Source organism: Diorhabda carinulata, chromosome 10 (genome assembly GCF_026250575.1).
Source record: "Diorhabda carinulata isolate Delta chromosome 10, icDioCari1.1, whole genome shotgun sequence".
Taxonomy (NCBI): domain Eukaryota; kingdom Metazoa; phylum Arthropoda; class Insecta; order Coleoptera; family Chrysomelidae; genus Diorhabda; species Diorhabda carinulata.
In genome coordinates this window covers 4595117-4622549 of record NC_079469.1, presented here as the reverse complement: position 1 = coordinate 4622549, position 27433 = coordinate 4595117, and the positions used below count along the sequence as shown (strand labels likewise).

Sequence of the window (27433 nt, the reverse complement as noted above, 5' to 3'; positions counted from 1 at the left end):
AACTGATGTGAAGTCTAGGTATCAAGAATGAATGAAAAATGAAGCAAATGATACCGTAGTAGATGAAATTGAAAGAAAAACGATTCGAGAATCTCATAGATGTAAAAGAATGGTTAAAATAAATCTTTCAGTTGATATCTCCTAATAGCGAAGATCGAGGTCAACAGAAACAACAAAAGGAAACACTACTAATCGAGGAAAACTTTTTAAACAGCTGTATTATATAAATGTGCATGTGTAATTTGAAAAAATAGTAGTTAAATATTTCAATCTTACCAAAGCAATTGGATTTATGCTGGTAAAAGGGTCATAACTGGAACCTTTACTTTTATCTTGGTTAAACCACCATTTTTTAAGATTTTTATAAGTAACGGTACCGTTATCGTTCCAAACAATATCAACTTTCTCTTTAGTTTCATCATATACATAAGGTCCTAGTACTTCGAATCTAGGTTTAACGCCTTTGGTATAAATTTCTTCGGGATTCGTCCAATTGAACAAATGCAATGTCAGCGCCAGTGGAACCGGATTTTTTATCCATAAGTTGAAAGCATTGCTACCAGGTGATAGGATCAATTGATCATTGAGGATGGCTTCATATACGTAGGACGAGAGGGTGATGAAAAGGATTCCGACGATGACGAATGTGAAACAGCTACCGCTTACGCAAAGGATAGTGGCGAATGGTTTTTTCGATTGCATGATGTATGTCTTCTGCGCCTGCAACAAATATAATAAAAAAAAATAAATTAGTAGGAAATTACATTAAACGGATTAATATTTGTTAATTTTGTAGAGTAAGTTGTTTAAAGAATTTGACAAGTTATTTTAATTTCAATTATTACAATATAATAAGTTCTGACCAAAGAACTTTTCGTTGACATTATTGATTCCCGAAAAATGCAGTTTTTTCAATAACGGAGCTTTCCCATAGTTTATAGCAAATTTCGCAGATTCTATTTACCACAATTTTTTTACAGACTACCATAAAGCGAATGGAAACAGCTTCAACATATTTGAACCTAATAAAATCTTAACTGGTGACAAAACGTTGATGAAATAGGAGACGAAATTACAGTCTAGAAAGTACGACATGCCAGTGCCCTCAAAAGATGATTTATTAGAATACAATAAACTTTAAGTGCTACTGACAAAATTAGTTCGACCTAATAATAACAGCAAAATATTTTGCTTCTTTTCCCGAACTCGCCTTCTCCGTTAAAAACGTTGTCGGTTGTCGTAAATGCATTGATTAAGAAGGTCATCAATTTAAACATTTACAGTAACTCTTTTTCGAATCCCTTTTGTAATTTCTGACTCATGCCGACATCTGTATAAGAACCTGCTTGACAAGACTCAGCAAAATCCAAACAATATATTCTATATCAACACTGAATGTATTTCCTCATCCATCCTATAATACCGAACTGATATATAGTGATTTTCATATGTTTTCAAGAATTATGAACTAGCTACCAGCGTTTTAATGACGACGAAAATTTGTAGAAGATTTTATATGTAGAATAGTACAATTTTTGTTGCTGTTTTCGATATAATTAATAATTTTTAACGCATTTATTCACAAAAAATATGACATAGATGTCGTCTGTCTATAGCAGCGATATTTCTTCGCAGGAAGTATGTAGCGAGCTTAGTTTTTTTGCAATAAATTTCTGTATAGCCGTAGATGTGACGAAACGAAAAAAATTTTCGGCCTTATTGGGAAAATTTCAATTAAATTAAGCAAAATGTGATCCTATTGACAAAATGATCTCAAATGACACGAATCGACATCAATTAACGACAATAGACATCGACATCAATTGACATCGACGTCAATTGTCTTCAATGGACGTCAACTCATGTCATTTTGTATTTCTTATACCAATTATTATGAGAATTGTCAAGAAAGTGAAACAAAATTATTGAATATGATTATTAGATAGAAATCGAATTATTAATTAAATAAAATTATTGATATTTTTCTTGTTTTCTTTTTAATGAAAACTTTCTTCGATAAATTTAGATATTTGTCAATATTTATCGATGGTAAGAAATACATATATTGCATCATCTTTTTGCTCGAGGTAAACGGTGCGTGAGCAGGGGGAGCCTTGGGTGATTGGATAGCTACACACGTGGAGTTTAAGTAACCATGAGTCACTTCGACGGAAAGCGTCGCGTTTCTTGTGTGGATTAAGACACATTAATGGAGCTCCGAGTGCAAATTTAATTAACATTCAGGTTAAGCGTTTTAAAGAGACCGGTTTTACGTTTAAACTACCAGCAAAAAGTCTTCCAAGAGCGCCTAGGACCACAGACAATATTGGTAGGGCGAAGGAGTCAGTACCATAAAAACCTGCATGTGTTTACTCGGAAGCGATCGGCGACTTTAAACTTGTCGCGACGATGTTTACACCGAATTTTGAAATAGGATCTTAAACTGCATCCTATAGCATAAGCTCCAGTTAACACAGGAATTAAAAGATACCGACTTTGGATCAAGGTTGTCATTTGCTCTAGGAATGCTTAGTCAATTTTCCACTTTTGACATCCTTTTTTTAGATGAGGCTGAATTTCCTTTAAATAGGTTCGTAAATCGACCAAATCGTCGTTATTAGACCGAAAAAAATCCAAAAATAAAACATCAAAAAACACTGCACAGTCCGAAAGTAACGGTATGGGCAGCAATCTCAAGCTAAAGAATTATTGGCCCTTTCTTCTTTGAAGATTCACGAGGACGAAACATCACCGTTAACACCGACCGTTATGTTGCGATGTTAGAAGGATATTTGACTCTAGAACTTGTAAAATCAAGAATAGCGAATACGAGAACTTCCTGCAGGACTAATTTCCAAAAGAGGTGATATCCCTTGGCCCCCACGTAACCCTGACGTAACGACTCTTGATTTTTTATGAAGACACCTCAAACATAAAGTCTACATTATCAATCCGAGGGACATCAGTCAGCTAAAGGAAAATATCCGCCAGGAAATGGCAGCAATCACCCCAGGTTAATTGACAAGTTTTCACAAATTTGACTTCGCCGTCATTTTTAAAGAATTACTTCATTTAATCATATCTTTTATTTCAACAATACCTTATGTATTTATTTTTCTAGCATATACTAAATAAATGCATGTTCTATTGTGCCACCTGTACTTTCTTTTCTTTTTTCTATTCTTTCTGTCTAGGTTGTCATATTTCGGCAAGTCTTAACATAAATATGATGAATTCTAGCATTTTTTTCAGTCACTTTCGAAATATGAACCCTGTAAGCAAAACAGATATTTAAAAAAATGATATCCATTAAAAAACAACCTTTTCTTTAACAATTTTTTTATATATCACTGGGTATATACTATTTATAGAATGTTTTGAACTAAATAATGATTAGATTTTTGTAAGCATTTTTCCGGGGAACGAAGTTGTTATTGTATTCGTGATTAATTAGTTTTATAAATAGTCTAATATAAGTAGACACTCGTCTCATTATCGACTATCTATTTGTGTATATTTTGAAAATATTATCTACAATATCTTTTTTAAAATGTTATCAATATTATCATATTTTTATCAGTATATAAATATCCATAAACCGACAACTGTGTACATTAATCTATTTGTAAATATTACCTACGAAATTTTACAAATTATCTGATGGAAACGAGACGGGACCCTTCGAAATAATCAAAACATAATAATTTATATAAAGAAAGTTTTTAAAACATACTGTATACAATTCTTCATATAAATTTAGCTTAACACGGACCACCCTATATATGAACTGACAGTAAATAGTTTGTTAAACGAAGTAAAAAAAGTACAAGCGTGTCATTACTTACTTTGCGTCCATGTTTTATAACAGACAATATAAAAAAATTCATTATTATCAAATTATTAACAATTTTCTTGGGATTAACAATTTTTTTGTTAAGTATAATTCATGTGCTTGAGCGGGGCAAGCCACAAAGTCTAACTATGTATACGACAATATGTGTAATAAAAAGAGATATTCAAACGCGATAATAGAATGGACTTTGATCTGTTTACTCCTAAAGCGTCTGCAAGTTTGAGAAGGCGGCGAACAGCTGCTAGGAGCGTGAACCCCAGTAATTTAGCGGAAAATTAGTAATGTAAGTTTATAAATAAATAGTAGAAAAGTACAATCTTGATCTGCCTCAATTTCGCGGTATACATATTTCATTTCTACACAATAGAACGTTTTTAGATTATATTTATAGTCTGTTTCAAGTTATAGTCCATTTATTGTACGAGAGGGTAACAAGCTTATTCACTAATCCAAAACTTATCAAGTTCATTCTAAATATTACTACGAATACTCTGAATTATTTCTAAAATTTTCATAAATGCAACAGAGCTAAAACAAGCTTTTCGGATTTTATTGGTCTATTATAACCAGATGCTGTACAGAACAATAGAAAAAAGTTTGGACTGGCCAAAAACCTAGTATATTGAAGATTATACAGTCGTATCATAATATCTAGTACCTATTGGTCAATAAAATTTGTCAAAAATTTTGTTTTATTTTCATTCCAAAAATATATTCACCTAAAATATGATTTTAGGTTTTTCCATATACAGGGTGTTTCTATATTCGACCGACAACGCTCCTCTACAGAGAGATCTTATGAATGTTTAATTTTGATATAAGAATACGAACCCTCACTGGGCCTAGTTGCCATAAATCAAGAACGCTTTTGAATTTTTTTTTTCAAATTTGGTAACCAATATGCTACTCAATAAAATAATATTTTCATTTAAACAAACTTTGGAAAAATTCAACCAGTGGCGCGCTATCAGGATTCGTTTTTACGCCACTGGAGCAAATTCTTTTTTTAATTTTGTTTTATATTGCCTGATTATTTGTAGCTAAAAAATTACTAACCTTTTGTGGATCTAAAATGAACGGTGTTGTAGAAATTTGCCTCTAAGCAAAAGTCTGCAAGCACGCAAGTAATTTACAAATTAATTAATTATTCATCCAATTTCGAATAATTATTAAGCGTAAGTAGTTTAAAACAAATAAAAATTATTCATAGTCAAAAAATTGTTTAAACATATAGCCCCATATAAAAAAATCTATAGGATTTAAGTCGGGTGATCTTAGAGGCCAACAATTGGGTCCACCCCCACCAATCCATTTTTCTCTAAATCGCTTGTTTAAGTAGTTTCTTGCCGCTGTAGCAAACCAATTGTGTTGTCTAATATTTAACGGTACATTCTCCAACGTTTCTCCCAGAAAGCGCGTATAAATAGCTCCATTTAATTTATTTGGTAAAATGTAAGGCCCGATTAAGCAATCTCCAACCATACCCACACACATATTTCTATATTTGAAAATTCCTTTCCTAGTAAATCTAGCCTCGTCGGTAAACAACACGTATTTTGGAAAATTTCGATTTTAACGACACTTTTGTAAATACTAATTTGAAAATTCCATACGCACCTGAAAACCTCTAGGTTGTAATGCTTGAACACTGACCAATTTATATGGACGTAACAGTTGTTCTTTTAAAACTTCCCATACAGTAGAATGGTCCACACTTAAAGCGCGACCAACAGTTCGACTACTTAAAGATGGCCTTTCAAAAATATTTCCTCTTCAACCAGATGGGGCATCTGTTCATTTTGTTGCAGCGGCAAGAAATTACTTAAGCAGATGTTTTAGAGAAAAATGGATTGGTCAAGGTGGACCCAATTGTTGGCCTCCAAGATCACCTAACTTGAATCCCGGTAAGAATTTGTAATCTTATATCAAAATGAATTGGTTATTTAGATCTCTCTGTGGTACAGCGTTTTCGGTCGATTATAAAAACACCCTGTATTGAGGAGGTCCAAATTACTTATTCTTAATAGTTTAGTTGCAGCTTGCAAGGTGCAATGTGAAATCTATTGTGACTTGTATTGCAATTTTATTGTTTTAAATTATTTACAGAAAACATTTATGTAAAAGTTTTGATGACCGAGTGGAATTAGTTATACGCTCGGTGTTGGAAAGAAGAGAAATGTGGCGAGCTTCAAACGTTACTAAAACTTCAGGAAAACCAAAATTTCAAATAGAGAATCATTTAAAATGAAGATTTCGAAGGAAATGCATTCTTCTTCAGAAAAGAATTTCCTATAGTAGACAAAATTTTAGTCACGGTTCGAGATGATAGAAACTATTAGAAGGAAATTGGTTTCTCGCTGGGAAAAACATTCCAGAAAGTGTATTCTAATAGAAAAAAGCAAAAGAAATGAGAAAGAAAAAAGTAGTATATTTCATTCAGAAGAAACATGGATCAATGGATGATGGGGTGTATGTTAATCCCGAGGGCCATAAAAAGCTAATATGAATTAAGTTGAACCGACGCCAGGACAATATTCATAGAAATTAAAAATTTCGTTTATAATATTTGAAACATTTGAAAGTCAGTTAAGGGATTCATGTAAACAAACAATTTGTATAATTAAAAAAAGCGTGAGTTGGTTATTACTCGCCTTAGGTAACCAAAAATAGACGCCATGAAAGAAAATATATGTAAATAGTTATGTCATATACGACAGTAATTTATATAATTTATAATCATGTTTGATATGTTTATACGTATTGAACTTAACCGCATATTGTTATTTAGTGTGTAATTATAAATCAGGTGACCTAGAAGTAGATGACGTTCATTTTGCACTCTATATTCCCGTTTGGGGTAATTCTTTATTTACATTAATCATCTGCTGTTTGGAAGCTAGAAGCGAGTTGCTAGATGCAAATATAAGTTATACAAATAATATTTCATAAGGAAAATAATCGAGGTATAACTTGAAATGATATTTAGCTGTCTACTAAAAGAAGTGATAGGTCTATGGATTACGAATGCTTCATCATTTTATTACTCTTCGATCCATAAAAATAGACTATAGAATGTGGAAAACCAAGAAAATCCATTTAGCCAATCAGTGACATACGCAAATTTACGAATATAGATTATATAATAATTTCATTAGATTTAACCACTAATTCATATTATTTATTACAGATTTTTTTTAGGAAATCATATCTTAATTCGGTCAATTTCGACTTTCGAAGTTACATAAATTCCCATCAAATCAGTAAAATTGTTTAAAATATAATTGAACATAGAATTTGAATGTTCCCCATCATTTCCGTGTATGGAAAAAATTTTATTCAAGGTCAAAGATAAAAAAAATGAGTTTGTCGCGATTATCAGTAAAACGGTGAGTTTTATCATACAAGTACCTCAGACAAAAATTATAGATTATAAAATTATCTACAAAAAACGTCTTAATAATTATTTTCCTACAAGCCACTGTTTCTGAGATATAATGATTCAAAAAGTTATCGTATTTAATGGTTTCACCATTTTCAGCAGTAAACTTTTTTTACAACATTGGAATGAACCGAGACTTGTTGTGAGTATTTGTAAGAAATTATCAAATTTCAAAAGTTCATCAAATGAATTATCAATTGACAAAGATGTTGCTAAAGCTCGACGATGTTGTTGCTCTGTAGCTTTTGTATTTCTCGTGCAATCATTATAGCCATCAAATACGACAGTAAATCTGAAACATTATAATATAACTTTACAACTTTTTGAATCGTTATATCTCAGAAACGGTAGGACAAAAAGTATTAATACGTTTTTTGTAGATAATTTTATGATCTACAATTTTAGTCTGAAGTATTTTAATGATAACACTCATTGTTTTGCTGATAAACAAAATAATTTTTTTGACTTTTGACCTTGAATAAATTTTTTTCCATACGCGGAAACGATGAGGAACATTCAAAACAAAAGAGAATACTAAACTCGCAGCTAATTTTGAAGTGGATATCTCCAAATACATTCAAAAGATGTTATAATATACGAGGGCTTTACTGAACGTTTTCAGATATTCCAAAATAAGTGTTATTTTGAAAATTTGATTTCGTTTTTTATATAATCTACCGTAATACATTTTTTTCTCTACGAAACCATTTAATTTGAACTTCTTACGACTAATTTTTTGAAATTTGTTTCATTCTTTTTTCTCCCAGGTCATCAATACTTCAATTCATGTTTTTGTTACAATGTGAGCAGTATTGAAATAATTCCAGTCCTGTGTTTGGATGAAAATTCCGTATACACATTTTCTGATATACCAGTCAAGACTTTTCTTTGATTTCAGTTACCAAACAAAGCAGCAAACCTTCAACTGCTTTATAGTTTGGGGATCATAGTGACACAAGATCGATTCCTCGTCGTTTAATATGTTATATATATATTTTTAAAAATGAGTTGGGCCTAGTTTCCTAACAGATTCAATATTTACAGATGTTATTGCGATCGGCCAGAAGGAAACTCTTCCTACGATGTTGGTTTTTTCCTCTTAACTCTGTATACCAAGAAGGGAGAAGAGAAAACTGGCCAAAATATTCCACCAAAGAAATATGACATCTACCAAATGGTTTTATAAACATTTTCAGCTTGACTCTCGTATCAAAAAATAATTAGACGTACTCAACAAAAGAACTTTCACAAATTACCAATAAATTTGTATAAATTTTGCATTTGTTCGTTACATTATTATTATTTCTAATTATTATAATGAATAGTTGACCTTCTATCTATTCATATTATATTACAATTGTGTCATGATTTCCTATTATATCTAAAATTTATTAGTAAATAGTAAAAATATTATTTTTAAATACAAAATCCTGGTAACCATGCGTTTTATCACGTTAACAATGCTGCATTTTAGCTTTTAGACTGTTTGGAAATCATTTAAATTCGATTACTAGGTAGAAAGCATTGTCTATGATTATAATATACTGATTTTGCTGGAACAATTCAAAGCCCTATCTGAACTTGCGTTCAATTACATTCCGCCAAAAAAATATCCTATTATCTATGAAAATGGCAACATTGCTTACAAATTAATATCTACTATATAAGAAAGTGTGAATAGAAATTTTACAAAGCAGCAAATTATTAAAATATTTGTGTTTTCATTGAAAACGAGCGCATTCAGTGTCCCAAGTAGTTGCGAAAATCCAGTACAGGGTCAGTTGTCAGCAACTACACCTGCAGACAATAGATTTTTGAGAATGAAAGCTTTATAAAGAAGAAATTTATCGGTGAAATAGCTTTAAAAAAAGAACAATAGAAAAAGCATTGAAAAGACAGTAGATAGCAGCAAAACCAATTATTGGAACAACCTACACGTGCTGAGACAGGCAAAGACTCTTCTTGAGAACTATAACCAGCGAAGATCTGCTGAATGTATCAACCTAAGTAAGAACAATCTACGAATACTAACAGAAGTCCCATAGGGGCACTGTCGCCTCAACACACACCTGAAGACGCTAGACTTAGCAGATAATGTAGCGTCCATATCACCCAGCAGCGCATGAAATAGAAGATATCTAGCAGCTACGGTCTCCCCACAATCTGGACTGGGATTAACAGATCAGATGTAAACAGTAGGTTCCTCAGTATCACAGCAAGAAAAGGGGACGAAATTGATCTTTTCGGTCTTTGAAAGAGGGTCTGTCAACTTGTCGGTTGGAATATTTTTAATGGCTCACACATTATCGGTACTAATAGATGTTGTTCCTTAGACCCCTTTTAAAGTTAACAACTGTATTAATGTATAATAATGAACGTGCCCTTGTCGCTAAAACGATATATTAGTAACTCCAAAAGGTAAAATGTTTGGCGAGTTACCTCCTAGAGGCTCTCGACACGAGTTTTTGCTAGTGGAGGCGGCAGAAGTGCTAGCTATCCATACTTATTACAAATTATTAAGTTGCTCTTTACTTCTACTTTATAATGAACACGATTAACATGTCGTTTAGACCGGAAATGAACTTTTTTATATCTGTGATACCCTCTTGAAGTCGCAATTATTGATTCTGTAAGATTTTTAGTCTTGTATATCTACAATACATTCACTTTATTTTCATTCTCACGTCTTATGGCTCGCGCCCGAAAAACACGAGCACACCGTTCACAGTCTAACACTCGTGTTCCTACATGGGGAGTTCGGAACGAGCTTAAGGGATGTAGGTAATGGAGAAGGATTATGGGTCCAAGGGATTGATGATATTCATATCACTAAATATTTTTACGAATCAATGTTTTATAGTTTATATAGTTTTATAGGTTATACCAGAATTACCTGGTATAACCTAGACATGGCGGTAGTTGCTTCAAGTTTGAAGATGCCACGTTGAAGAAAATCAACAAAGCAGTATTGAATGATCCTCGACTGTAAGTGAGCGAGCTAGCAGACATAGTAGGCATTTCAAAACGTGCGGTACATCGCGTATTAACTGGAAATTTGGACATGAGAAAGCTGTGCGCAAGATGGGTACCGCGTTTGCTCACAATGGAACAAAAACAGCGTCGTGGAGATGTTTTCATTAAGTGAATCAAAACAATGGACTGAAAAGGGAGAACCGGCTTCGAAGACCGTTCCTTCTGCAGGCAAGTTAATGGCGTCGGGTTTTCTGGAATATACGTGGGATAATTTTCATTTACTATGTATGTATGTATGGGTTGTGTAGTGTTAGAAACAGGTTGTGAAAGAAGCAGTATGTAGTCTGGTTGATAAATTGATAGTATAAAGTATCTACTGTAGTACGAGGATAGTTCCAGAAGTACCTGGCCTGACCTAAAGATGAGGGTAGTTTGTGTTATAGGGATCAATAGTGAACGTCATAGTTATGTGATAAACATCGCATATCAACTGAAAATTTGGAAATGAGAAACAAAAGAACAATCAAAACAATTGGCTGAAAATTGAAAACCGGCTCCAAAGAAGGCAAAGGCCGTTCCATCTCCAGGCGAGGTCAAGGCGTCGGTTTTTTGGGATGCGCGTGGGATAATTTTCATTTACCATCTTGAAAAAGGAAAAACAATCATGTGAACTTATTGCAACGTTTGAGCAAAGAGTTGTATCATCAAGACGATGCATTAGTTTACATTACATTGGCCAAAGATAATGAATTAAAGTTTGAATTACTACTATTCTCTAGATTTAGCCCCCTCGGATTATTTTCTGTTTTCAGACTTGAAAGAAGAACTCGGTGGTTAATTCTTATTAGATTATTAACACCCAAGGGTGGTACCTTGACTTACAATCCGTCGTCAAGGGCATTCGATACATTTTTCATAAATGTTACTTAATCGTTCACGTAATGTTTTTTTTGCTGCTCTGTTTTTTATGGTAAACAAGCCGAAAGATTCAAGGTGTCATACCTATGTACAGTGAACAATGAAATTATATAAAGTAAAATCAACAATCACTATTGAAGTGCTAAGGTTTTCCCGATAATTGGTACATTCTTAGAGAAATTGTTATTAAGAAACAGAGACTTTTCTAATATGAATGAATGAGTAGAATTGAAACTCTTAATTATAGGAGGATGTATTGATGTCTAGTTAGCCTTGACCAGTTCCATGCATAAACAAAATATTACGTTACGATAGCAACTAACAATAACTTATTAGTAGTTTGACGTCAAAACAGTAAACCAGAGTTACGCAATAAATTAAAAGAAAAAAGATGTCCACCGAAATTGCGAAAATCGAGAAATTGGAGTATCTACCTGTCATCCAATACCTGTATTTAAAAGGGTTAAGAGGTAAGCAGATTTACTAAGATATAGTTAATACTCTTGGTAATCAATGTCCTTCGTATATGACCGTGAAAAATTGGACTGCAAGCTTCAAAAGAAGTAAATTTTCCATTGAAGATGATGACCGATCGGGAAGGCCAGTTTCTGTGTCAGTCCACGAAATTATCGATGCAGTTCATGACAGGATTTTATTAGACCGTCGAATTGGGCTAAAACGAATATCTGAATTGTAACTATGGGTGAGACTTGGGTACATTTCTACGATCCAGAAAAAAAGCAACAATCGATGGAGTGACGACACTCTGGTTCTTCAAGACCTAAGAAGTTTTGTGTCCAAAAATCTGCTGGACAAGTTCTTGCTTCAGTTTTTTGGGATTGTTATCATGATTGATTTTTTAGATAAGGTGTGTAGAACATTAACTGGAGATTACTATTCGACATTACTTACCACTCTACGGGAAAAAATTAAAGAAAAAAGACGCGGAAAGCTATCCAAAGGAGTTTTGTTTTTGCAGGACAACGCCCCTGCACACAAATCTCATGTTGCCATGCAAAAAATTCGTGATTTAGGCTTTCAATTACTAGAACACCCCCTTATTCACCAGATTTGACTCCGTCCGACTATTCTCTCTTTCCTCAACTGAAAAAAAGGTTAGAAGGTCGTAAATTATCTTCCAACGAGGAGGTAATAAAAGCTGTGGAGGTCTGGTTTTGTAGAGCAGGAAGAAACATTTTTTTAAAAGGTCTAGAGACGTTACAGGTTCGCTGTAATAAATGTATACAATTGAGAGGAGAATATGTTGAGAAATAAAATATTTCAATATTGAAATTTTGTTTGGTTCTATAGTAGGCTGATTTAGATGCCCTGATAGGTATTACAGTTTATTTTATAAAATATGTTAAATAATAAAGAACGTAGACAACAAATTAGATTCTAATTAATAAATGAAAGAGAAGATTATGAAAAAATCTAAATAATTATCTAACTTACCAACTGTTTCATCCAAATATTTATTACGGCACTATTTCTAACAAAGTTAGAACATATATGCACTATTTATTTGCAGTATATTACTATATCAATAACGTAAAAGTCAATAAAAACTTGTTTAATATATTCGCAAATAAAACAATCAAAATAAATTAACAACTTTTTATATTTCAATAAACTATAGGTGCTAGTAGAATAGTTTTATTAACAGAAATAAAACAGAGAAACTGGCAGATTGTATTACGGAAAATCTTATACATTTTTACTGCATGGATTTTATGTTTTCTTGTTAAAAGAATAATTTGTAAAATTTGTGAATTCCAAAGTGTCCCAGGTGTATTTCCAGAGATCCACGAGAAGCTCTACAACAGAAGTGTACTTGAATTTCCATAGTTAGATCTAATTTTTTGACGAGTTGGTAATATGGTGTAAATTTAACAACTAAAATTAGTAATGATTATTTTGAAAGTTGTTCACGAGTAAAATAGCCTTGGAACTTCTGCTTTAGATTATGGACCATCGATTTATTTTGATTTGCGGATGGGTAGGGGGCGTGGGTAGCAGAAGAGCAGATAAGTTGAGAAGCTAAACCCTCATTAACCTCTGAGTCCTACAAAGAATGAGATGTTCCACTGGAGCCAGCTACCCGGTAAAATTTCAAATTACGGACCTTCGATAGATTGTGATTTGCGAACGGGAAGGGGTAGGAGGTAGCAGAAGAGCTGATAAGTCGAGGAACTGCACCCTCATCACTCTCAAAAACTTAGATATTCCGCTGAAGGCAGACACCCTCTAAAATTTTAGTTTATGAACCTTCGATTGATTGTCATTGTTTCACTTTTGTAGTTCGAAGATTTGCTCAAATTAAGTCCCGTCACTAGTACACTAGAAAGAAAGGGTATATCAGAGATTGCGACTCAATGAGGGCATAAGGCCTGTTAAGGAGTTGGATAAGTCAGTTCTTTGGAAACTGATCTCATCGCAAAACAGGAGGAACTAGAGATAAGGCAGCAATATGTAACTCCCATTTCAAGTAATTGTCTACAACAAGCGCAAAGAATTTTACAGATTCAACGACGTTAATGATGGTGTTATTTAATAAAAAGACTGCAATGTATTATTATATGATAAAACTTTGATTTAAGAATGACTATTTTACAGAAGTTAGTTAACCAACTGACTTATAGGGAAGATTCCTGTGAAAACTCTCTTTTAGAATGCAAAAATAATTATTTTTCAAGTCAATTTGATAAAAACAGTCTAGTGAAAACCTGGTTAGAAGATGGGATGGCTTAGATCGTCTTGTCGTTTCTGGCCGTGAATTTATAAGTTTTGACGCTAGTTTATTTTGATTTAATGGCACTCTTATACAATTATAATTCATAGAACTCTTTGATAGTGTCTCTAACAAGCGGACTTCTAGATCTAAGTGTATCTTACTACCTCTAAATGATATTGGAATTATTAGCGATTCATCAGAGTTCTATACCTTAAGACCAAATTGGTTCAAAAACGACTTTCTATATAAATAATTTTTTTTCGAGACCAATTTCTTCTTTTTAAAGAAGATATACTTTTCCCAAGTTTGTTGTCGATGTATATGGGTGATTCCATTATAACTGTGATATTCAATGTCCTGTATTGTTTTTTTGTACTAGTCATTAATTAATAATCAATTAATAAAAATTTTGTGTTAATTGAATAATTCTTAAGATATTTAAACATTATTTTTATACAATATAACTTGCCACTTAAAGAAAACTTATACTACATCACTTGAATGTCAGTACCGTGTCATGTCCATTCCTAGAATTTACCGATAAATTATTAATTTTTTTTGTCGTAACAAATGATTTAAACTAATTACCTTATAAATTCTAATGTTTATGATCAAACTGAGGAAAATTGATGCACTTGTTGTTTAATATCTTAAGTTACCATGTCAGTACCGTGGATAAATGAGTCAGTACCGTGGAACTCAAAATCCGACATTTGTGTCTTGCTCGTGATACTTTGAAGTTGTAGTAAATTCCTCTTAGAGTTTTATTTTTACAGTAAAATAGATGAATAATATGCATAAAAAAGTTAGGAAAGTTAAATTTTAAAATCTTGAAATTTTGAATACAAAAAATCACAGCTAGAACGGAATCACCCATATATACATACCCAAATATTTGGCATAATCGGTTTGTTGAAATTATTGTCCATTTAGAGTTAATCGCGTTTCATAGTGTATGCAACTTAAACAAATTGGTTGCAATTCGCTTTCATGCGTCATGTTTCTAACCAACTTTGTCTAAGACTATTTGAAGATTTCTAGAAACGATTTCAGGTATAAGAGTGCTGTATCATCATCGTAGGTTGCTACTAAAGTTGACTTAGTTGGTGGTAGAACAGCAATAAACAAGAAGTATAACGTTGGACCTAGAATGCTACGTGGTAGTTCAGCAGATATTGATAGATGTTTCTACCTCTTCTAGGTTTTTATAAAATAAAAAATGTAAACTATAGAGGGTTAGATCATGATTACTATATATCAGAAACATAGAACCATCTTTTTATAGTTTTTATTCAGATTTTGCATCATAATTGTTGTGTTACAATTCTTTCTATGAAGATTTGATTGATTATAATTTATAACATGATACATCAATTAAAGAAATTACATTTATCATCTCACCTGGAAATTATCCACTGCCAGGTACCACTATACTGATCACAATAATAACGATTAACAATTTTTGTTGTCTATATTTCTCATTTTAACATGTGTCTCAAACTATATCTCTAAGTAATCTTTACTTAACGAAAACAACAACAACTATTGCATATTGATAAGATATAACCCGAACTACTTGCATACTATTGACTCGACGCCCACGTGCAAATTTTAATTTTCAACGAATACCTCGGCAATTAACTCGATTAAAGCTATGAACTTTAATTCAATACGAAGACCGAGGTTAACTGTTCTAATTAATGTCGATATATGTATGGAAAATATTCGGTATCCCATCTAACATATATCTATTAAATTAGTTTCGTTTTATAATTGTTAATTATTATAATGATTTTATCCCCAATGGAGCCCTCGCTTTTGTGACTCTTCTCGAATTTGAACTATTATAATAGTCCAGTCAAAGTTGGGTATTATCCGAAGAAACAAATAGAAAATTTTAAAGTGTAAATTTCACTTTTGCCGATTTTTAATCTCGAATTTAGTATTGGAATTAGAAAAGTTATGGTGTCATTAAAAAAATTATACAGACCGAAATAATGATAATATTGAGTTGATAATTCAGAAAAATGCTCTAAAATGTCCTATTTAAAAATAAAAAAATTAGCAAAACTACTAGAACTACAGATTTCTGAAATACAGTACTGTAAATCGGTAATATAAAAAATTTTTTCAAATATTTATATTTAAAAATGGTGAAAAAATTGGAGACAATTGACGGCGATGATTCCAATGAAATAATTTGATGCTGCATTGTCGTATTTAATTATATTTCAAAGTCTATGAAGAAGTTTTTTTCAAAAAAGTTTTCGTTGTATACATTTTCAGTGTTATAAATGAAATAACGATTATTAGAATGCCAAGATAAGGAATAAAAAATTTTTTTCTATTCTAAACGTACTTGATTTTTCAGTACAGAAATTGTTCAATAAAATCATTTTATATCAATTTAATTTTCACTCTTAAATCAACATTGAATCAATATTAAAATTTAAAAAAAAATATGATCCTATTTAAAAAATGATACAGATTTTAGAAAAATACTTTCAATTGTGTAATCTGTGAGAAAAAAAATATGATTAGACCATAACTACGTATTTCTGAATTACAGTCCTCTAAAGTGGTAGTGAAGGAAATTTATTTCAAGGACTGTTTATAATATTGTATCAACAAAATTTTTATCTCAATTTTATCAATACAAGAGATTAAAAAATAATAATATAGCAATACAATAATTATCTTCAAATTTATCATCTGATAATTTGAGCTCAAAAATTTGTTTATAGTCTTCCTTGGTAATTTGAATTGGTCATTACATTCCACAGTTGCGATATCAATTCTATAAGTTTTAGATATTTTTTTTGCATATTGCACTCACTAAAAGATGAGTTATCGAAAAAATTGTTTAGTCATATTCAAAACTGAAATATAATTTGACAGTATTATAATTTAAATATGTATAAACATCTACCTTCACCCTACGGTGTAGCAAATAGAATTTGGAATCCTTATAAACGAGGGAAGCATACGAGGGTGGTCTGAAAAGTTTCCAAACCCAACCTGAAGATGTCAGCACTTTTCAAAAGAATTAGAGAAACATATTTGCCCATATGTTGAGAGATACTGAAATTTAAGTAATTTTTTACGCTTAGTTTCTGTTTAATAATCGGATAAGTCTGAAAAGGGAGACAGTGGATTACCAAGGGCGAACCGTTTTTGGGATAGTCATTGTATTGTGTTAAAGGACTATCTTCAAAAAGGTCGAAAAAGCGACTGAATTTGATTTAAAAAGAAGTACTTCTCCGACTTGCATTTGGGATTGGTTGAGCATCCATTGTATTCACCAGATTCGCCCCTCAAATACTTTTTCTGTTTTCTAACCTCAAAGTTTCATTATGATAAATAACCAGTAAGGAAAACCAATATTTCTATTATATTTCGTGATGATTTGTTTGATTTCAGGTATCCCTCAATTAAAATTTCGTTTTAAAGAATATAAAATATGAAATAGGTTGAAACGTCAAGTTTTATTTAATTTTGAACGATATTTCGGTTAGAGAAAACTTAAAATCAAAACGAAATATATAAAAAAAGATGTAAGAAGTTGAGAAAAATATATTTTATTATATTGCTTAAAGCTAAGTTTTCAACAATTACACATATTCAATTCATCTTCGTATTTCGAGCTTTTTTATTTAGAAATTTCGATTCCAGTGAGAATTATTTCACTTTTATCATGCTAAGTATCTTATCGAAGGGTTACAGGTCACAGATTTCATAGACATAATTACGGAAACTGTTGGAAATATATCCGAAATGTTATCTTATTTCATAATAGAATAATAAAAAATGCTAGTGATAAGATTTTTTAATAGTCATCGACTAGATTTAAATTATTAGGCGTGATGTTCTTATCAGCTTTTAAAATAGTGTAACATAAAAAAACGTTTATTTGAAATGAATATAATGAGTATTTCATTTTAGCAAGTCACAAGTTTATGATTCATCGGAAATGTAATATCATTATGGAAAAAAGTCGTACAAAGTCCTAACAGTTTTTTAAGTAAGATACGACATTTAAATGCCTCAGTCCAAAGTATATCAAATGTACCAGAGAGCTTATTGAAAGTTTACAGTTGCATTAGAATATTGATATTAGTAGAAACTACGATTTTGGATGAGGTAGATCAGTTACGAAACGTGGCGCTTTATTTCAACTGGAAAATGTTAAATTAAACTACAAAAATTTTCTATTTTTACTATTTTAGTTTCGTGTTACATTTTTTTTTCATTTCTCTGTATATTAAGACTTTTATCCAGTTGTACAAAAGGTATTATCATTCTGCTGCTTGCCTGCATTGCAGGTCTGATGCAAGAACATATTGCAATTAACACTTTTTTGACAAAGATATCTTTTTGTGAAGTTTTGTGAAGTTATCAATCTCAAATCTTCATGGTCTAATAAAATTAAGAGGTTGCAGTGGGCTAACGAACAAAAAAACTGGACTCGTGAAAAGTGGGAGAGATTAATGAAGTAAACAGTCAAACTTTGAGGTTTTTGGGTCTAAGAGAAAAATGTTTGTGCGCAGATCAAAGGAAGAAAGCTAGATCTATGTGTAATCTTTACTATAAAAGACGACGGAGGCTCGGTGATGGTTTGGGAGGAAGACCTGGTGAAAATATTAAAGAGAAATGTACTACTTTCTGGACAGCGCCTGATCGGTAAAAAATTCATCTTCCACAAAGCTTCCCATGCATTCCTAGAAGTGGTGCGAAGAATATTTAGAAGAAATGGAAAGGAAGAATTGTGATAAAAGTAATGATTGGGCCGGCGCTGTCGCCCGACCTCAACCCGATTGAGTTGTTGACAAACTGGATAGGGAAGTCAGAAAAACAGTGTCGTCCTTCCACTACACTTCTTTAGAATATTCTTCAGAACCAAATAGACGATGATTATTTCTCGAAATTGTCAAGGAGAATGCCGAAATCTGGCATCAGAAATTATAAAAACGAATATCGATGAATCGGAAATATGAATATCAAAATCAATTGTATTCTTTTTACGCAAAAGCAAAAGCTTTTCACCGGTAGTGTATTTTCTCAAAATAATACATGTACATTATTGAACCACACTCTCATATTCATTTGAATTATAGTTTTTATTCGTTTTATTCAGTCATATGATAATTTATGTTATTAAAAACATTAATAGAATTGAAATATGAATTAAATTTTTTTTAACTAATCTCTACGTTGAATCTAGGTGAAAGCAATATTTGAGGGCTTTTCTCTAAATGTCTTTCATCAACTCGCAGGTTTCAAACATATTAAATTCATTACTGATTTTTAATGAATTATACTCAACAGAATCGAGTCTGTTTGCGGTTCCAGCCCTGCTAATACATTTTTTAGTATTTGAAGATAATAAAAAAGAATCATTTAATTAGATAATTAAATTTGAGACATCAAATATGGATAATATTGAAGGAATTTGTTTTAGTAATGGAATCATTGTTCCTCTATTAAATATGTAAAGCATGGAGGACTATGTTCATTTCATATTTTAATAAATATAAGTATGTTCAAAAAATATTTTAGTGACTTAAATTTTCATTAAAAAAGTGTGACTTCTGGAATTTGAGATAAAAAAATGCTTCAAGTTTATAACTATTTACAGAAAATGTTGCAAATCCAAGTAAACCTTGAATAATGCTCTATTTTGTTAAATTAATATAAAAGATTGGCAAAATGTTAGTTTAATGATTTGAGTATAAAAATGAATTTCTATTTGATAACATTTGTTAATGATAAACTTTGTTGTAATATGTTTGGAGATGAATTGTTCAAAGATTTGTGGAAATTAATATTCACAGGAAATTTTTAAATATTTTTTAGTTATGTAAACGTCTAACTCTATTTATCATTGGTGAAACATCACCTTTAAGGAAAAATTTCGACTCTAATTAATAGAAAAAAGTACTTTCCAATCTATATCGCCTTTTCACTAGATTATAATATTTGCAGAAATGAGTTTTGTGAGAAAAATGAGTCTCTATTTGATTCCAGTTATTAATAATAATATAGATAAAGTTTGTTGTAAGATGTTTGGAGATGAATTGTTCATAAGTTGGTGGAGATTAATATTTACAGAAAACTTTTAAAGATTTTTTGAACAAAGCTTTTCTTTCGATCATTTTTTATTGAGAAAAGTTGTGTAAACGTCCAACTCTGTTTATCATTGGTGAAACATCACCTTTAAGGAAAAATTTCGACTCTAATTAATAGAAAAAAGTACTTTCCAATCTATATCGCCTTTTCACTAGATTATAATATTTGCAGGAATGAGTTTTGTGAGAAAAATGAGTCTCTATTTGATTCCAGTTATTAATAATAATATAGATAAAGTTTGTTGTAAGATGTTTGGAGATGAATTGTTCATAATTTGGTGTATATTATTATTTACAGGAAATTTTTAAAGATTTTTTGAACAAAGCTTTCCCTTCCATCATTTTTGATTGAGAAAACTTGTGTAAAGGTCTAACTCTGTTTATCATTGGTGAAACATCACCTTTAAGAAAACATATCGACTCTAATTAATAGGAAAAAGTACTTTCCAATCTATATCGCCTTTTCACTAGATTATAGTATTTGCAGAAATGAGTTTTGTGAGAAAAATGAGTCTCTATTTGATTCCAGTTATTAATAATAATATAGATAAAGTTTGTTGTAAGATGTTTGGAGATGAATTGTTCATAAGTTGGTGGAGATTAATATTTACAGGAAATTTTTAAAGATTTTTTTAACAAAGCTTTTCTTTCGATCATTTTTGATTGAGAAAAGTTGTGTAAACGTCTAACTCTGTTTATCATTGGTGAAACATCACCTTTAAGAAAACATATCGACTCTAATTAATAGGAAAAAGTACTTTCCAATCTATATCGCCTTTTCACTAGATTATAATATTTGCAGAAATGAGTTTTGTGAGAAAAATGAGTCTCTATTTGATTCCAGTTATTAATAATAATATAGATAAAGTTTGTTGTAAGATGTTTGGAGAAGAATTGTTCATAATTTGGTGTATATTATTATTTACAGGAAATTTTTAAAGATTTTTTGAACAAAGCTTTCCCTTCCATCATTTTTGATTGAGAAAACTCGTGTAAAGGTCTAACTCTGTTTATCATTGATGAAACATCACCTTTAAGGAAAAATTTCGACTCTAATTAATAGAAAAAAGTACTTTCCAATCTATATCGCCTTTTCACTAGATTATAGTATTTGCAGAAATGAGTTTTGTGAGAAAAATGAGTCTCTATTTGATTCCAGTTATTTATAATAATATAAATAAAGTTTGTTGTAAGATGTTTGGAGATGAATTGTTCATAAGTTGGTGGAGATTAATATTTACAGAAAACTTTTAAAGATTTTTTGAGCAAAGCTTTTCTTTCGATCATTTTTGATTGAGAAAAGTTGTGTAAACGTCCAACTCTGTTTATCATTTGTAAAACATCACCTTTAAGTAAAAATTTTCGACTCCAATTAATAGAAAAACGTGAATTTTGCTTCTTAAATTTCATAAGAAATATTTCCCTGCAGAAATGATAGTTTAGAAAAATTTTTAAGTAAAATCAATTGCTATTTGTTTGACTATGTTTAAGCTTTGAGAACATACTAAAAAAATATATATTTCAGCCATTTCAACTTGGAAATTTGTACTAATATTTTCAATCAAAGTTTCCTATGATTCTACGATTCTATGAAATATTTATCATTTACTTACGTTTGTCTGTAAATGAGAAAAGTTGGCTGGCATTTTGGACTCTTCTCTCTTGTAGTTCCACAAAAACTAATGCTTCTTATACATGAAACTGTTATATATTAATTATTAAGTTAGACCGGTCGTATATTATGTGTCTATCACTTTTTTCCAATTTGTTTTATAACGAATCCACACATTATTTAATCTTCAATTTACGACGCTGATAAGAACTGATAAGAAAACTATGGTGCATATATATGTACTCATTTTCAAATATACATGTCTCAACATAAAGGTAATATTAATGATGGATATCGAAATTTATCTTTTATAATGAAAATTTTGTTATATGAAATGGCAATGAATATTTATTGTCAACTATTATGAGTTCAGAGTGCTCAATTGAACCTAAAAATAAACTTTGGAAACTTATAACTCAAACCAGATGGTTCTTAGCATACTTTATTAATGGAATTAGGTAGCCGCTGTTGATTATTTCAAATAATATAATTACAATTATTAAGATAAACATAAAGAACTATATTACATTACAGACCCCGCACTATAACTAGTAAAAAGTGATGTAATGAGTTCTTCCCTACTTTAAAATTCTAATAGGCTTCAAACCGACGCACATTTCACTCTTTACGTCGACCTACTGATAATTAGAACTCCAATATTAAGTCAAATAGTTCGCACTTATAAGGTATCTAAAACATAAGCTTCCCTCAACATTTTGTGACATTTTGATTAAATAAAAATATCCATATTTCATAATTCCTCTCAAATTCGAATATCATGTCAACTAAAGTACATAATCTCTAATATATGTTAGTACTCTAAGACACGGTTTTCTCTATCACCACCCACCACCAACCCCAATCAACTTCTTCTGGTCTCCAGATTATAGTAAGGGAGTTTGGTCGCAGTGGGTGGAAGAGGTCTCGCGAAAATGTAAAAACCTACAGTTCTGTCCTTTTTTAATGCATGAGGACTGAGGACTGAAAAGATCTCAACATTTCTGGAATGGTCTAGAAAGTTCTAAGATGTATTCAACTATTATAATAGATTTAAGATACTAAGTTCTAAGAATTCTGGGAAGTTCTAGAACGAGTGCAAATTATCGTAACGATTTAGGATGTTCTAGAAAGATTCCGAATGATCTGGAAATTTCCAAAATGAATGCAACTTATCGTGATCGATTTAGAAAGCTCTGGAAAGCTCTAGAAATTTCTGGAATAATCTGGGAAGTTCTGAAACGAGTTTAAACTATAGTAATCGATTTAGGATGTTCTAGAAAGTTTCCGAATGATCTGGAAATTTCCAAAATGAATGCAACTTATCGTGATCGATTTAGAAAGCTCTGGAAAGCTCTAGAAATTTCTGGAATAATCTGGGAAGTTCTGAAACGAGTTTAAACTATAGTAATCGATTTAGGATGTTCTAGAAAGTTTCCGAATGATCTGGAAATTTCCAAAATGAATGCAACTTATCGTGATCGATTTAGAAAGCTCTGGACAGCTCTAGAAATTTCTGGAATAATCTGGGAAGTTCTGAAACGAGTTTAAACTATAGTAATCGATTTAGGATGTTCTAGAAAGTTTCCGAATGATCTGGAAATTTCCAAAATGAATGCAACTTATCGTGATCGATTTAGAAAGCTCTGGAAAGCTCTAGAAATTTCTGGAATAATCTGGGAAGTTCTGAAACGAGTTTAAACTATAGTAATCGATTTAGGATGTTCTAGAAAGTTTCCGAATGATCTGGAAATTTCCAAAATGAATGCAACTTATCGTGATCGATTTAGAAAGCTCTGGACAGCTCTAGAAATTTCTGGAATAATCTGGGAAGTTCTGAAACGAGTTTAAACTATAGTAATCGATTTAGGATGTTCTAGAAAGTTTCCGAATGATCTGGAAATTTCCAAAATGAATGCAACTTATTGTGATCGATTTAGAAAGCTCTGGAAAGTGCTGTAAATCACTGTAATGAACTGGGAAGTTTTAAAACGAGTGCAAATTATGATAATCGATTTAGGATGTTCTAGAAATTTCCCGAATGATCTGGAAATTTCCAAAAGGAAGATTTCTGGAATGATCTGGGCAGCTCTACAATGAGTGCAATTTATTCTAATTTATTTAGAATGTCCTAGACAGTTCTAGAATGTTCATGAAAATTCTAGAAGCTTATAGAATGATCTAGGATATTCTAAAATTTTTTATAGGTGATTTCAAATGTTCGAGAAGGTTTTAAAAATTTTTGGATTGTTCTGGAAAGTTCCAAAATGTGTTCGAGGATTATTGTTATTATTGATCTAAAAGAACCACGTGATGTTCATTTAAATATTCGGGAATGACTAGATGACATGAAAATGATGCTGTGATATAGAAAATTTCCTATATGACCACTCGTTTCTGAGTTGTAGGCCTTTCAAGTTGCGAAATCAGAGCTTATATTTAAGTATATTTTCTCACTTATACATTCGAACATTATGAATTTTCATAATTATAAATAAATAATTCTACACTAATATTCAGGCCAGATGCGGCTCATGTCCAATGATTAACAATCCGTAACTTTTACAAGGACAACCTGTACAATCTAAAGTTAGCAAGGATTGTTTGATTGTGATTCAATACATTCTGTAAGTACTTTCAATAAAAAAATCACAATTTATGATAATTTTCTTCTGAATGTCTCTTTATGGCGAACGGTTTTCTTGGTATGTACAACGATCTAAAAATCTACATATCTCCTAAACCGTAAATTGTATCGAGTTAAACAAAAAGTATATTTTTGTTTGAAAATCGATTGAAAAATTCATTTTTGCTATCTTTAGATTGTACAGGTTGTCCCTGTAAAAGTTAAGGAGCACCATGTATAATTGATCTTTTCAATAATGTATAAACGTGTTTCTAACTATTTTGCAGACCTTTCAGATTCCGAAGATTATTATTTTAAATATAATATATAAAATATCCTAAAAAAAAACGTTATTCTCATTAACTTTGAAAAAATGGTATATTATGTAGAAGATTCTATAGCTTCTTCTACATTTTTCGTCCCAATTATTTAATTTACTGTAAATAACTTTGGAATTGTTTCCTAAACTATTTTTTAAGGAACAAATTCGTATGTAGAAGGAAAGTAATCAATCTAACACCTTCCGATAGTTGAGCGGAATCCAATGTTTCCTTTGAGGTAACAGCTGCTGTCGGACTGGAAACGCTAATCATTTTTTGATGGCGTGTTGTGAATTTTCTTACTTCGCATATTTCCCAATACTTTGTTTAAATCGTTTCATTAGAATGATGAAATTATACCAGATATCTACAATTTCAATGTTGCTTTAATAGTTGATGACATAAAAACATTATAACACATTAAATTTAACGACCAGATACAGTGTTGTTTTTGCGAAAATGTCGAAATAAAGTTTGGAATTGTATAAAATTCATATATCTTAATGCTTTTGTATATCCTTGATCCTCTTAATGAGTAACCTCCTTATTATAAAGGCGTTTATGTATAAATAATTCAATGTTGAGGTTAAAGAATATGAACGGAAGTACGGCAATGACGCAACAAGAATATACGAGGATGGTCCCGGAGTACCTGGCCTGACCTAGAGATGGCGGTAGTTGCTTGAAAAATACCACACCGAATAGTATACAATCTATACAGTTTGAAGAAGCCACGTAATTTAGTTGTTTATCTGCCATCAATAGTAAACGTTTTCAAGTGAATTTGTAAACATGTAAAAAATTGGTTTTCGTTTATTTGAAATATAAATACTACTACTAGATTCTAGTCTGGGTGAGAGTGTCTTCGTTATCTACAGTGAAATATTGAATAGTGAAGTTTGAACAATGCCACACAACCTGCGAAGACCAGCAGTGGTCGACCAAATGAGGTGACGACTCCAGAAATGTTGGAGAAGATTCACAAATTTGTACAGGATGATCGTCGACTGAAACAACGTGGTCTAGCAGACATAATAGTCATATCAAAAAATGCGGGACATCGCATAATAACTGGAAATTTGGATATGACAAAGCTGTGCGCAAGATGGATGTCGCGTTTGCTCACAATGGAACAAAAACTGCGTTGGAAAGATGTTACTATCGAGTGTTTGGTAGAACTTAAGCCGAATTTTTGCGCCGTTCCATAACAATAGAAAAAGAACAATCAAAACAATTGTATGAAAAGGGAGAAGCGGCTCCAAGACTTCAATCATGTTCAACATCTTCTCGGCCATCTTGAAAACGCTTGAAACGCTCAAAAACACGTGGACGTGACCAGCACTCATTGTTATTAACTTGATTCAGTTTTAGTTACAGTTTTTCCAAGTTTCATGTGAAATTTTACAACAATCCGTTGCCATTTTCACGTCGATTATTTCTACAGCGAAACATAAAATCAGGATTTATACAAAGGGAGGCCACGGCTACCCTGGTTTGTCTACAGACACGGTAGACATCGCATTTGGAAGAGTAGGCTTCAGATTCAATAACTAACTTTGGTTAACCTTTAATGCATGGGTACTTTTTCTGTAGCAGTGCTAGTTTCCTTACGAGGTGGCTATTTAGCAGTTTTTACTTTTTATAGTTTTTTTTTACAAAAAAATCCAGAAATTTTCCAATACAAAAAAATACAATGATTCCAGAAGCCGTGTGTTCCGAAATTATTACAGAAAAATTTATTTTCTTATGAATTATTCTTGGAGAAACTTCCGAAAAACGCCAAGTGGAATTGGAAGGTAAAAATTATAGGTAATTGTCACAATACGGACTAAGAAAATATACATAGATCGTAAAAAAGGCCTATTCGTGCCACCAAAAAGGAAAGAAAAATAGAAATACGATAGTAAACGCACCGGATCTAACCTAACATAACCTGACCGAATCGATAGCATCGACATATTTCCCGATCCCGAAAGAGCAAAAAAAATAATAAAAATAAATGAAAAGCAATTATATTCCACAAAAATTTAGTCACTTTCGTCATCCTCGTCCATTGGAGGTCAATCATTCTTTCCAGGATACAAAAATTTTATATTCATATGTTTTCTTGCCGGACTCGCCGTCTCTAGAGAATTTCACAAAGATGCAGGTCCAAGTTATTTCTGATTCCCAAGCCCTCGATATTCTTCTTCTCATGTACCTCCAGCTGGATTCAATATTTTGGGTGTAGGGTCAACAAAGTGCTCTTGAGGTCGCGGGAATTTCAAAAATATCGACGTCACCTGTAAAATTTCATTGGAGTTTTTCGGAAGTTCAGCCCTATTCTTTTCAGGTTATGCAAATATTTTGTTGTGAAATGACAACTAAACTTTTGGTCACATTTTTTTTGAGACATACTGTATAGAAAAACTAGTAAACATTTGATTATGATTAGTTTTAAGGTCACAAAAATGCGGAGTAGTTTCTGGTTTGTGAAAAAAATTATTAATATCTTAACAATTAATAAAGCAAACTTCTGATGCACATTTTATGTGTCATTAAAATCTCAATAATTTATGAGTAGAATTTAGATAATGACGCATGGATTTGTGAAGGTCATATAGAAAAAAAACGGATGTTATCATTATTTCATAGATAATTAAATCTAGCTCTTATCAGATCAATGATTTATGCAAATAGTTATCTACAAATTCAATTAATAATTTATACAGGACATAAGATATCTATTATGTTTTCGTGTACAATTCACTGGGCTGTTTATTATGTGATGTTTGTTTATAAATCAATACTTTACCATAGGACTAATTGATATTGATTCGTCCTTTATTTAACTACA

At 31.5% G+C, this 27433-nt stretch overlaps 1 protein-coding gene and 1 long non-coding RNA gene across 2 annotated transcripts in view; both read right to left on the bottom strand.

The window, feature by feature from the left end:
- Positions 1-21858, bottom strand: part of LOC130898899 (uncharacterized) — a 58520-nt gene extending 36662 nt beyond the window's left edge. The window contains exons 1-2 of the mRNA XM_057808496.1: positions 21656-21858; positions 277-720 (exon numbers count right to left, since the gene is read on the bottom strand). Coding sequence (XP_057664479.1) covers positions 277-720; positions 21656-21688 — 477 coding nt within the window. The 5' untranslated portion in view covers positions 21689-21858. The remainder of the gene's footprint in view (positions 1-276; positions 721-21655) is intronic.
- On the bottom strand, positions 12787-15706 carry LOC130898781 (uncharacterized). The gene is made up of 2 exons (XR_009059938.1): positions 15319-15706; positions 12787-13000 (listed from the first exon to the last, which is right to left on the bottom strand). It is a non-coding gene; the product is annotated as an uncharacterized LOC130898781 (long non-coding RNA).
- Positions 21859-27433: the final 5575 nt, after the last annotated feature.